Source organism: Nannospalax galili, unplaced genomic scaffold (assembly GCF_000622305.1).
Source record: "Nannospalax galili isolate Female #2095 unplaced genomic scaffold, S.galili_v1.0 scaffold1118, whole genome shotgun sequence".
Lineage (NCBI taxonomy): Eukaryota > Metazoa > Chordata > Mammalia > Rodentia > Spalacidae > Nannospalax > Nannospalax galili.
Genome location: NW_008342011.1, coordinates 232,261 through 246,317, shown reverse-complemented (window position 1 = coordinate 246,317; position 14,057 = coordinate 232,261). Strand labels below are relative to the sequence as shown.

The following is a 14,057-nucleotide window of genomic DNA, read 5'->3' as shown; positions in this document are numbered from 1 at the left end:
TTTTACTGGTATTTTTCATGTAAGGCATGTAACTATAAAAATGGCAACTGCAAAACAGCCTGCTTATCCTTAGGATATTAGTTTTATTTCCTTGTTTATTGCCAATCTCTCTTCATATGAAGGATATGCAAGAGAAGAGATTTTGTTCTTGTTCACTATAGTATTACTGGAATCTAGAAGATTAGCCATATGCAGAATGAGTAAACTAATTAAAGAATTGGTATGAAGGAATCATGAAATGAATGTGGTTGTAAAAGAGAGAGAAAGAGAGATGGGACAGAGAGAGAGACAGAGAGACAGAGAGAGAGGAATACTTGTATCTCTTTTTAAAACACAGTACTTATCCTATCTCTGGGAATTTAGTGACAGTAATACAATGAGAAAAATCTATATATTATTAAAGAACTGCTGTATTAACTCATAATCAAGCAGCTAATGGGCTGCAAGGCTCACTTTAAAACAAAGCTGCTCTGGGTATTTAATGTGTATACAACACTTTTTTTTAATTGTTGATATTAATTTGGGACATAAAGGTAAACTTCAGAAGCAAACTTCATGGCTTGAATTTGATGTGGTTATGTCTGCAGTCCAAAAGCTTCTTCAGTTTTTAAAATAATACTAATATCACAGCTGAATAACAGAATCTCTTCAAATTAAGAAACTATTTATTTTAAAATGTTTCTCTTTCATTGTACGCCAGTAAAGAGAGGGCAAGAGCCATGGCAATGTTGAAAAAACATTTGTTTACTTATATGAACCAAACTCGGGACCATTTTCTGACTAGTGGATGTTTCAGGACATAGTACACTATATGGCATATATTTTACACTATATAAAGAGTGTTAGAAAAAAGTTCTTAGTGAAAGTGAACAAGGTGGACAGTGACCTTTGATTGATCTATGCCAGTTCAATCCTAAATTCCAAAAGAGCTAAACCTATACACAGCTTCTTTTGGAACCAAAATCATCATGAATATATGAACATGCAATTGACAATAGGAATATTTTCCTTAAATTTATTTTAAAATCTAATATTTGTCCCAGAGAAAAGAGTATTAGTATGTCAATATACACTGGGGATGTGATTTATGCAAAACTTTCTTGCTTCTAGATAATTTCATGTTCTCGTCCCCGTTCTCCACTGTTGTATAACAAAACAAATCTTATGACTATTTCTCATTAACTGGAAGTCTAAGCATGAATACCGTCTTTCTTTACGAGAAAAACGGGTAAATCTACCTTAACAAATTTATCAGTATTTCATTTCAGTGGATCTTATTGTTTAAAAGTTATAAACTGATTAAAATATTTCAAATTAATCATCAATTTATGAAAAAGTTTAATTACTGTCTTTTTACCATTATTCTCAAAATCTTGTGTTCAGACAATCTTTAAATTTCGTAGAACATAAATGGAACAAAGGACGGAACTGAAAAGATATCTCTGTGATACAAGAGTAATTGAAATAAAATTTGGTGACAGGAGCTACGACTGAGATTGCGAGAAAGGAAGGGCGTCGCTGACGCAGTCCACTTGCTCGCTTCGTGAGGTGAGTGCTCCTAACTGGAAGCAGTGACTTTATAACTTACCTCTGCATACTTGAGCTTCAATGTTTTATGCATTTCTCGAAAACGACTATAGCGCCTGAACACAGTCCATGTCTCATCTAGGACAGAAATCTATTAAGTAAGAAAGCAAAAATGAGTCAGCATTAATTATAAGAAAAAGGAACTAAAATTTAAAAAAAATTTAAAAATTAAAAGTGATTAGCATGTAAAATATCTCCACAATTGAAAACATTAATCTAGCTGTATAAATATGACTTATAAATAGTAATTGTGCTCTATTAAACAGGCATCTTCAGCTCCTAAGTCTTATAAGCAGTGCCTTTGTAAAGCAAGGGGTAGAAGGCTACCTCTCTTAATTGGTTACAAAAAGTGTCCCTTAATGGGCCAGTAAGATGGCTCAGTGGGTAAGGTACCAGGCACTAAATCTGATGACCTGAGTTCTGTAACTCAAAACACATGGTGGAAGGAGAGAAGTGATTGCTGAAAGCTGTCCTCTGACCTCCACATTTATGCTAACGCACACACACACATACATACATACACACACACACACGCACACACACACACACATGCACACACACACATACATACATACATACACACACACACACATGCACACACACACATACATACATACACACACACACACGCACACACACATGCACACACACACACATACATACATACATACACACACACACACATGCACACACACACACACACACACATATGTTCTCCTTAGCTTGTAGAAGGGAAATCCCACAGGATGCTATTTTTGGTATAGAGGTGTGTCCACAGAAATGCTCAGTGTGGCTCACCAGAGGCCACCACAGTGGACAGGAGGGAAATAAGACAAAAGAAGGAGAATCAGAGACAAGAGGGGACGAGAAGGGGGAGAAGGACAGGGAGAAGGACAGAGAGAAGAAACAGAAAGGAGGAAGCATGTCTCAGTGTCTCTCTCATTGCTAGTATAAATGCACAAATACTTATCTTGCCTTTCTCCAGAGGGAGACCTTTTGACCCAGACTTTACCTGTTTGCCTGGGAAAAAACCTCTATGTTGCATCACAGCAACCAGGAGCTGACGCTCCGCACCAAATCTACAAACACACCTGAAACATAACCATGAGCCTTGAGTTCTCAGCTCTCCTTGCCACTATTCTGAGCTCTAGACCCACAGGCCCAAGGTGGAGACATACTTCTTTGAATATCACACTGGAACTTTCAGTTCGACTTGGCATTCTCCTATCTCAACACAAAGCAGTACCACCTACCACACCAGGCCAAGCAGAGATGCTGCAGCTACCCTCCGCTGCCCTTCTAATAGCCCAATATCTAAACAAGGCACTGGATCCTGCTCGCACCCCCTAAACACTTCTGAACACTCAGTCCTTCCATCCACTTTACTCTTCGCCACAGGGTCTCATGTGGGTTTTGGCAGGGACTCACTCAGGCTCCTCCCACTCCCTTCACTGCCTGTCAGGGGAGCTTCGTAATATTCAAACCTGCTCATTCCAGCTCCCTCTTTACAAGCCCCCAACAGCTTCACTCTGCTACTAGAAAAGCACCTAAACTTTACACTAGCACCTGCTGCCGGTTGCCATCTCACTGTAGGCCCCTATCCAGTTGGTGTCTTCTCTTCTGCTGCACGGCCCCTGCAATGAAGACACATACCTCACCTCTGGGCATTTGCGTGCCCAGTGTCCCTCTGTGGGAAGCCTTCCCTGAACATTGGAGAGACTTGCTGGTAAAGCACAGGAGCACTGACAGGAAAGGAGAAGCAACAGTGGGAGGATGCCCAGAGGATCCAGTTTTCCAGACTGGCAAATAAGATGCTGTGGGGGCTGAATAATGATGCACATTTTCTATTTTTACCATTCTGCCCCTGTGTTTGTTTTCTTATAATAACTTTTTAATTGAGGCAAGTTTCTTTTCATGAGTTTCCTTAAAAAAAAAAGAAAAGAGATTTCCATAAAACACAGAAGCAAGTCATTAGGTAAATGACAGTGCAGGTGCTGTGCAGCTGGGGCCCACTTTTGAGGCCAGTATGCTAATCATGCAAGCTGAGGGAACACAGTTCCTGGCAGTCAGGAGGGCCTTCCACTCCAGATCCCTCCCCGAAAGACCCCTATATGATGGGGATACAGGGGACAGGGCCAGCACAAGCAGCAAAGTGAACAGGGCTTCCTCAACATTGCATGGCCTTAGGTGAACAGGAATCAGGTGTCCAAGAGAGTCGCGCACACGTGTGTGCGTGTGCATGTACGTGTGTGTGTGTGTGTGTGTGTGTGTGTGTGGCGGGGGGCTGGGAGGGTACGCTTATCATCTTCCCACATGGCTGGTATGGCATGTTACCAGGAAAGTCCAGAGAATTATTGGGATCACACTGGTGAGCGAGAAGGAGAAAAACGCAGGTCTCGGAGGAAAGGCCCTGCTGTGTTGACATGGAGAGTCATCAGAAGTAACCTAGGTTTCCCTCTTAACTTAGAGTCCAGTGCCCTCAGCTCTTTCCTTTGCCTGGGAGCTTTCCACCTCCTGCTTCCAGCAGGCATATCCCTTCATCTCTGTCCTGCCTGAAAGGATGACTCCCATGCATAACAGTCCCAAAAGCCCTCTCAAGTAGAAGCCATCAGAACACTCCCACCACCTTGACCAGGTCTATTTATCTGCCACCATCTGTCCTGAACCTCATCTGTTTCCTATGCCCAGGCAGCAAGGCCTCTAGAACACTGAACTGCAGCCACTTTTGCTTCCTGAAAAACACTTCTGCTCTCCTCTATTATACCAATGTATTTCCTCTGTCACATTATTATCATAAGCATCTAAACAGGATGTCATTTCTGTCACCTTAAACTCCCATTTTGATCTTCCTTTCCAGCTAGCCCTCCACATTGTCTTTTCCATAAAAAAATTCTTTAAAAAAGTTTTTCTATGATGTCATCAATTTATTCTCATTTTCCCTTGAATTCACACTAAAATACTGTTCTACCATGGTCATTAACAACCTCCATGTTGCTAACCCCACAGGTTAATTCTCTCTCTTGCCTCACGTCATCTTCCAGTAAGAACCTGACAAGTGGCTAGCTCTCTCCTCCTGCTCATAACTTTTTCACATGGCTTCTGGGTTGCTACTTGCCTTTTATCTTACTTCTCTTTGCTGGGATTTCCCATCTCCCTGACCTCCAACCATCAAATGCTCCAGGGTTTCACCCCTGAACAGGTTTTATTTTCTACTTGTACCTACCACTTCAGTAATTGCACTGCTCAAATTTGCATGCTCTGATACCCTGGGCGCCCGTTTCTCCTCTAACCCTATACTCATATATCCCATTGCTTACTTGGATGCCCAATATGCACCTCAAATTTAACAACGTACACTTACCAAAATTAATCTTACCCAAACTTCAGTTTCTTCCCCATTCAGTAAATGGCATTCTGCTCATTCAATCCCAAACTAGTATCACCCTTAATGTTCCTCTTTTTTATACTTTATATCCAGCCAGTCAAGAAGCTCTTCTAAATATTCAGATATGAATCTGGTCACTTTTCATCAGGTCCATCATCTTTGCCTAGATTTTTTTTTTTTTTTGGTCTTTTTGAGACAGGGTCTCCCTGTAGCACCAGCAGTCCTGGAACTCACTATGTAGACCAGGCTGGCCTTGAACTCACAGAGATCTGCCTGCCTCTGCCTCCCGAGTGCTGGAATTAAAGGTGTGTACCACCACGCCCGGCTATTTTTTTAAACAGTTTTTAACAATAGTCCCTTATCTCCTCTCTTCTCTTTCCATTCTTTTGTCAAAGGGGTCTTGTTAAACACTAAATCAGAGGAGATGATTTCTTCGCTCAAATGGAACATCTGCCCAACGTGTCAGGTACAAGCTCAAGCTCCTTCATCAATCTACAAGGAGCTCTATGATCTCATTTCCTCCTTGGCTTCATCTACAATCACTCTGACGCTTGCTCATCTGGACTCCCGGCTTATCCAGACCACGTCAAACATGCACACTGCAGGTACAGCCTCAGGGATGCTGTGTGTAGTTTGTCCTCTTTCTGGAATGCTTGTTCCCTAACTGTTCACACAAACAGTTCCCTTGTTTCCTTCAAGCCTTTGCTCAAAAGCCACTTTCGTGGTGCCCACCATGGATGGCCTGTCTAAACTTGTCCTCCCTCTTTTCATACTACTTTCTTCTCACTTTTCCCTTTTCCTTTTTGGACTCAGCAACATCTGATTATGAAACACGGCATATATTTATCTGGGTTTTGGTCTCTCTTCTTCACTAGAATATGAGTTCCAGGAAAACTGGACTTTTAATCTATTGGTCCTGGTCCCTTGAAAGAGTATGTGACACATAACAGGTATTCTAAAGAATAGTTAGAAGACCAAGCCCAAGATAGACTGGTTTTAAAAATACTTCAGAGGCTGGAGAGATGGCTCAGTGGTTAAGAGTACTGGCTGCTTTTGTAGAGGACCTGGGTTTGGTTCCCAGCACCCACACAGTGGCTAAAACAGTCCATAACTCCAGTTCCAGGGGATCTCATGCCTTCTTCTGACCTCAGTGGGCATTGCATGACACGGGTGCACTTACATACATGTAGGCAATACATTCATACACATAATAAAAATTATAAAATATTTTAAAAAAATACTTCAGCTTTTAGTGACTTTGAAATAGAATACGTTACAAAAATTCTCCAGGGAAAAAAGGCCTTTAAAAGACTCATACAAAATTAGGATGAGGCAAACTGGACACCAAGCTTGTGGGACTCTGGTCTACAGTTTCCTCCTCATGAGTTTTCACAGCTCATGAACACTGGACATCTTCTTGAAATCTCTGGTAAGTGAATGGCACATCACAATTGTGGGTATCATTCTTCTTACCCACAGTAACCCTAGGACAACTCCTTCCTAGAGGATACCAGTTTCTCTAACTGCATGTGGCCAATACTGAGAAGGCCACAGCACAGCTAGACAATCTCTTGGGCAGTAGACGTCAATACCATTGGGTATAAGATGACAAGGGAGCAAAAGGAAGATAAAAATCCTTTCTTAAGGGTCCATCCCCAAAGCAGCTTTCGTGCTTATACCAGAAGGAACGGTGCTTCCGTGGTATGAGTGTGAAGCTGGAAGGACAGGGATGGGCTTGATGACGAAACCAGTAAAGGTTCTGGAGGGATCTCTATCTAGGTGCTGTTACTTAGTGACTCCAGGATCTCTCTCATAATTGAAGATGGGCACTGTGAGTGCACTAAGTTCTCGGGAATGTTAATAAGAGCTGGCAATATGGCTCAGTAGTAGCAGGCTTGCCTACTGTGTACGATGACCTTGCTTTGATCCCCAGCCCTGAACAACAATAACAAAGACTGAACAGTGAAGATCATTACTGCCACATTCTGAGTGATTACTTTTTTGCCTCATATATTATATTAATATTTTAATACCTTGACATACACTGTCAATAATTTTGCCCTCTATATTTTGATTTATTATTTAAACCAGCTGAGCTGACTAGAAGCATAAGCCTCACTCAGAAACTTGTTAGAAATATATATTCAGAGTTCTCACCCACATATAGTGCACCAGAATTCTGCTTGGAGCTCAGGAAGATGGCTTTAACACTACTGCCTGGGGCATTCTGATGCAGGTATGATCATGCCCCACTACCTTCCCAACACCAAAACCCTCAGCAAGGCATTCAGGGCCTTTTCTAGCTAACCCTATTGACATGTTGAACCCCAGCTCCCAGGGTCTAAAAATCTCACACTCCAGAGAACTTGGCGTATTTGTGGGTCTTCTGGGTGGCCTTATGAGTCACACATGCCTTTCCACAACAGGACCTTCCTGCTGAGCCTCCTGGGTGGGCATCCCACAATTCCTCTCTTAATGGTATCCTCTCACTCCTTCTTCCCTGAAGGAATCACTTGTTCTCTCCCTCTGTGGTTCCTTAACATTTAGCTCACATCATGGTCAGATCACACATCATAGATACTAATTATATAATGTAATATTGCACTAGTGAATTTATGCAATGAATATTAATTTCGAGCCTTCTAAGGAAATAAGCCATCCATCTTTGTAAATATTTTGTGTGAGATATGGAGACACTCATTGAGAAGAAACTTACATTGGGTACCTACTATTTACACACGATTATTTTTCTTTTCAACTTGGGTAAGAATTCAGATGTACATCAAAGGGGAGACCAAGGCCTGCTGGAGTACTGGCTATAGTTATCTGTCTGGTGATTTGAGGCTTATCTAAAGATTTTTCAGAAGTTATAACAACAGAACGCCTTTTTATTTTTGTAACAGTACTAAGAATATAATGCATCTCTTCAGATTTGTGAAACACGTATATAGCAGGGCATAGAAGATTTCCAAATTCTTTACCCTTGAGATTTTCATATGAAATAAGGTTACAAAGAAGGACTAGAAAGGCTCAGATTTCCCACCTCACATATCTAAGCCCTCCCTTGTCTATCAACATGGAAAGATGGTGACAACGACGATGCAGAAGGGCAATCCTTAGCTATCATCTCAGAAGTGAGACAAGGCAAGCCCATGTGTGGCATCTCTGCAGGAACATGGTCATAGCTCTTCTCATGGATGGAAAGATGCCCTGTTGAGAGCTGGAGATGATTTCCTGGGAAGTTTGGAAAAAATATACAGAAATGCTGAATGTACATTAAACCCAATTTGTTCTGAATTGAAACTGCATAGGATAGAATGTTGGCTATAAGGGGAGGGACAGCAGATCAGCAAAATAGATAATTATTTTCTTTAATGTTGAGAATGCAAGGCATCACTACTGCCTACTTGAGGAGCATATTCTTTCTCATTCTCTCTCTCTGATGGTTCTACTGATAAAAATGCATCTTTCCTGGCCCATGAAATGACCAAGTGCAACCTAACACTGTAAACACATCCACAAAATGGAATGTATTTACTTAGAAACAATTCTCAATGGAGCATTTCCCAGGAATTCATGTTATATACATATTTTGCTGGGTTAGAGATGGTCAGTTTTAAGATATGCCATCAGTATCCACCTGCTGGCGTTATCTGACCGCATAAGGATGAGCATCAACAGTTTTTCACCTGAAAAAATACTTGAACAGTTAAGATAATTATAGGGGTCTTTCATATATTAAATAGAACTCTAAACATGTTTGAAGAAACCTAAAATATATTTCAAATGTATGGATGTGTATAATAGTAAGCACCAATGCATGAGATTTCATTAAAATCTCTTCAGACCATAGAAAATGAAAACAGTACACACTTTCTAAGATTCTGGTCAAGATGACCCATAGGATTTAGAAAGAAACTACTGGAATTTATATTTATTTTTCATATTGTTCTTTTTACATTCTTCTGGAAGTGTGATATAATAAGTCAAAAGGATAGTTAATGAGTGTTCTTTGAGTGTACTGAGTGTACTTTTATACTTGAATGTATAAAAATAGTCATATTGGCTCTGCCTGCTCAGTTAGGTTTTTTTAATGACAAGTACTTGTGACTAAAAATATTTAAGTGTGTTCGGATAGACGTTCAGTGGTAGATCACTTACCTAGCATGTGCAAGGCCCTCAGTTCGATTCCCAGAAAAGAAAAAAGTTAGGTGCTATTAACCATTCTGAAGCCAGAAAATGATAATTCATAAAGGCTTTCTATTTCCAAGATGGCAGGATCTGATTCACTAATTATACTCAATGTCTTATGCAAAACATGAAATATATTCTGAAAGTACAGATCTGTAGCAAAATACATACTTGTGCATTAGGTTTAATTAAAATCTCTTCAGACAACTGCTGCAAACAGAACAAGACAGGAGTGTTAGCTGAAGCCAACATCCCATTAATCACAGAAATATCCTGCATTGGACACAAGTTGCTCTCCCATTCCAACTCATTCTGATCTACCTCCAATGTCACCCAATCTCTCCCAAGGATGGACAACACCAAAATGTTGTGATTTCCAGTGGTCACACAGAGTCCACTGATGCTGGTCTTCTGGCTCACTTCTTCTCTAGCTCAGGCTAGACTGGACTCTGGATTCGTCTTCCTGACCCTGGGTCCCTCCACCTTTTGTTGGGACCTATCAGAAGAGTAGCCCACATCAGGAGGAGTGTGTTGCCCCTTTCCTCTGCTGTGTGCTCTGAGCACCACTGCAGAAAGCCCCCACGCATGGCAGAATGCACTTACAGGAAAGACTGGCTATTCCACTCAGCACCATCACTCTTAGAAATCTTTCCAAATTATTTCAGCAATGAGCATCTCAAAGTTTTAGATTCTTCAGTCCTCACAATCACCATTCTTGTGATCATCTAGAATGATCAGTCACTCAAGATCAATTCCCACAGTACCCTTCTAGTGCCTCTCAAAATGATCTGCTGATAGTCATTCTTCAGCCTTCAAAACCCTTTCCATTTCTGCTATTTTCTTTATTCACTGCTGGGTCCCTCTCCAAGGTCAACCTCCAACTCTATTGTATTCTGTTACCAATATATCACTTACACTTGTCTGATCTGTGTTGCTTGCCTAGAGTACCTCTTCTCTCACGTTCCATCAAAATCCACCCATCCCTCTCAAAAGAACAATGATGCAAGTCCACCTTGACACCTTCCTGACTGTCCTCCATGAGTCCATTTGCTCTGTACTTGTCTATTCCACTACATGGAAATGCAATAATATTCTTCCCCACACTTAGCTGTTTTGTTTAATCTACCTTTTTATCTTTTCTATAAAGCAGTATCTTGAGTGTGTATGTGTGTGTGTGTGTGTGTGTGTGTGTGTGTGTGTGTGTGTGGAGGCAGGGTATGTTTGTATATATCACAAGAACCATACACATAGTTAAATAAATGAATAATGAAGACAATGGAGTCTCCACTTTACAGTTTCTTCTCAGTTCCTAGGTTCCTTTCTCTTTTGAACTGGTGGTAGAATGACCTGCATTTCTGTCCTTTTCTGACTTATCAAAAATCAACTCTGTAAAGTTTTTGGCAGGCAATGGGGGAGATAAGGAAGAGGGTAAAAAAATTGTAAAAGGGAAGAAAATGTCATTTATCAAATTCCTTTTGGAGACAACACTGCATTGATTTAGAAAGGACACTGATAAATAAATATCTCAGGGATTAGAGTAAGGGCAGGTTGCAATGAGGCTCCCAAATGACAGGAAGAATCAGAAGGTAATCTCTAATTGCCTTTGAAGGGTGGATTCTATTAACCTCAGAAGTCTTTTGTTCCAGAATGCAAGCTTCAAAATAGAAGCAAAGCCAATGGGCAGGAAGTGCATTCCTTGTTTTGGTGAGAGGCAGCAATAGGTGCAAAAAGGGATCCCTAGGAAGGAACAAAGGCTGTGTCTTAGGGAGAATACAGTGCCCTATGGGTGTTTTAAAATTATCTGCTTTAACATGCAATGTAGCCCCTTCCTGGCTCTCTCAGGAAAACTTGGAGTTGTTCAATTATTTGTCTTTCTAGTGAGCTCTAGTGAGCCTCTGCAACCCGGTGAATACAAAGGAAAAGAGACAGTGTTAGTGGCTGTCTAGGAGTTCTGGAGGAAAGCAACCGGCTGCCATGTAGCTCCCTTAAGACTACATAAGGAATTCTTGAACTGGGCTGGCATTCTTTTTCCATAGCAATGGGCCCTGCTGGAATTCTATCTCAAGATAACCTGAGCGAAGAGTCTGGGTTGCAGCAGAAGGTCCTGACCCCAAAGACAGTGCACTGCACAAGCAAAAAGGAGTCTAACTCCAACCCCAGATCTCTGCATGCTGATAACATGGATGGGTTGTATATGGCAAAGGGAAATTCTTGACAGCTGGAGTCTCAGGCAAACTTCTGATCCTTCTGTCATTCATATGCTCCAGGAAATTCCAGGAGCCCTTCTATGCAGGTGTCCTATGAACAAGTACAGGAAGTTCCTCAGAGCCTTGGGCTTGATCTAAATTAGTGAAGTGATGAAGAATGAGCTCAGGAGCTGGGTGCTGAGTTAATACTCACATTCTAGAGAGCTATATAGTAGTCCAAACCAAATGGGACTTTCTAGCTGGCTCATACCCACCTTCTGAAATAACTAGAAATAACTACTTCAAGCTTTAACTTCAGAATCTTCAAAACAGATCATCTGCTTTTAGTATACTTACCCTATATGGCAGATTGAAAGTAAATTTGATAGAATGTATGAAGGCCCTGAGATTCAAACCCAAGGACATTATTCATAAAGGCTCTTCTAGTACCTGTGCAGAGCAGGTGAGGAATGGGGGACTTATTCTACTTAAAAATGTGCAGCAAACAGCAAGGATGAGCGCCTATGCATTCTTCCTTTAAATTAAACAGCTGTTGAGAGGCAAAGCAAGGAATATGAACTCTATCAGTTATCATGGAGAATGGAGAATGAAAAGCTCAGGATGAACACAAACTTAGAGCCCGACTTCAGCCCCTCACTTAACTCGTTGTGTAACATATGACAAATTGCTGGATTCCTTCAGGCCTCAACACTGCCAGTTGCAACATGGACTCCTGAGACCACCATGAATGCATAAAAATAAGGACGAGAATAGCACAGTGCTAGGGCACTCAGAAACAGTAGCTCCTAAAGAAATGTTGTATCTGACACACTTGAAAGGCGAGGGTTCCCGTGGGCAGCAACTTCAAATCATTCTGATTAAAAAAAAAAAAAAAAAAAAAAAAAAAAAAAAAAAAAAAAAAAAAAAAAAAAAAAAAAAAAAAAATTCTAGGAAAAGAGAAAAAAACTCCCAAAGTTATAAAGTTAAGGAACAGTGAAATTAACATGTCTTAAAATGAAGAAGAAAAAAAACCCAGCCAAAAAAACAAAGCAACCCTGGGTGACATAGAAATTCTAGAATAACCTGGAGGTTGGCGGTCATGGTCTTTCCCCTGTGCGTGCGCCTCAGTCTCACTTTCCCTTAGCCATTTCTTGCCTGTTTGACTTTGTAAGGGAAAACACAGTGGTCCAAATAAAGTGGATATAAAAGATGAGTTGGTTTGTATGGAAACCAGGGAAGAGAAAAACAATGTTTATTCCTCATTTTTCACTGAAATACAAAATTCTTAGAGAGTTGAAAGGGGTACTTAAGAAAAATAATCTTGGGAAAAATGTGATTTTTTAAAGTTCTAACATATTTTTCTTTGCTTGCTATTTGTGTTTTGAAACAACACAGAGGCTGAACCCTGGAGTCTGGATGTCCTGGGCATAGGCAGCATTTTATTTGTCTCGGTTCGGTTAATCTACACGCAGAGAGATAATCTATCAAGTTACTAATAAGCACGGACCCAGATGCCAACATACCACTCTTTCTGAACATTTATATTCTATCAAGTGGGGAGCAAGCACCTCTAAAAGATAGATGGGCATGTAGTTTTTCTAATAGACTAGAATGGCTCTCATTTCTGTTCTGCCAAAGAGAGAGAAATTTCTCTGACTGTAAATGTAATTACTGTAACTCCCAAACTGCAAAATTCCTGGGCATTTCTTCTTCAAGATTTCTGTCAGGTCTACCCACCATCAAATTCTCCAGTTTTGTCAAAGCCTTAACAAGAGCTACAGTTTACAAAGCACCTGAGACTTGGTTAGAATTCAAGATAGTAAATTTAAATGCATACACACACACACACACACACACACACACACACACATACACACACACATCAAATTTTGTAAGGAGGCAAGAATTTGGAAATGGCTACTACGTCAAAGATAATACTAAAGTGCGTCTTCAACTTCTAAAAAGTACAGAAACTTTCGACATTTGCTAGGTACATTAAAACAAGAAACTGAGAGGACCCTCAGGCTTCTCTCTGACCTACAGGCCTCTCTATCTGGGGTAAGTTCATCATGCCCTCGGCGCCTTGACTCCCCCAGACTCATTCACCCTCCCATCTCCACCCCTCCGTCTCTCCTCCTAGCCTGGATGCCCAAGACACCTGGAGAAACACTACTGCTTCCTGATCCTTTCCATCCAGACCAACCCAGTTCCTTCTTAAAGTCCCCAGGAGCCCTCGGGGCCTGGTCCCACCCTCACCTCCCTCTACTTCCCTGGGGCTGCACCACCTGCCAGTCTCTTTCCTGGACTTTGGGGCTGACCTTTCCTCTTCCTGATCCTTTGCATTCTGGGGAACCCAGCTTCTCAGTGCAGTCCCCAGGAGCCCTTGGGGCTGCTTCCCACCCCCATATGCCTTTGCATCTCTGGGTGGCAGGGCCACAAGCTGCCCTAGACCAGCAACTTTCCTGGGTCTGGCTCCCAGGGCAGTCCAACCACCAAATTCCTGAGGCCAAAATCTTAACTGGGGGGATCCAGACCTTAGGAGAAAGCCTGAGAACATCTGATCCTCATCTGATTTGGGCCTCTGTGGGAACTCCTGAAGACAAATCAATCTGGCAACTCCAATATAGAATCAAAAGAGAGGACCAGAAGCTTAGAGGAACCAGCTATTCATGGCCAAAAAGTAAGCCACAAAGACACATAAAGTTGAC

General features: G+C 41.3%; 1 protein-coding gene across 2 annotated transcripts in view; it reads right to left on the bottom strand.

Moving 5' to 3' along the window:
* Kif16b (kinesin family member 16B) overlaps window positions 1-14,057 on the bottom strand; it is a 299,448-nt gene that overhangs the window by 63,183 nt on the left and 222,208 nt on the right. For both annotated transcript variants that reach the window (XM_029565752.1, XM_029565753.1), the window contains one exon: window positions 1,589-1,678. In XM_029565752.1, the coding sequence (XP_029421612.1) occupies window positions 1,589-1,678 (90 nt within the window). The remainder of the gene's footprint in view (window positions 1-1,588; window positions 1,679-14,057) is intronic.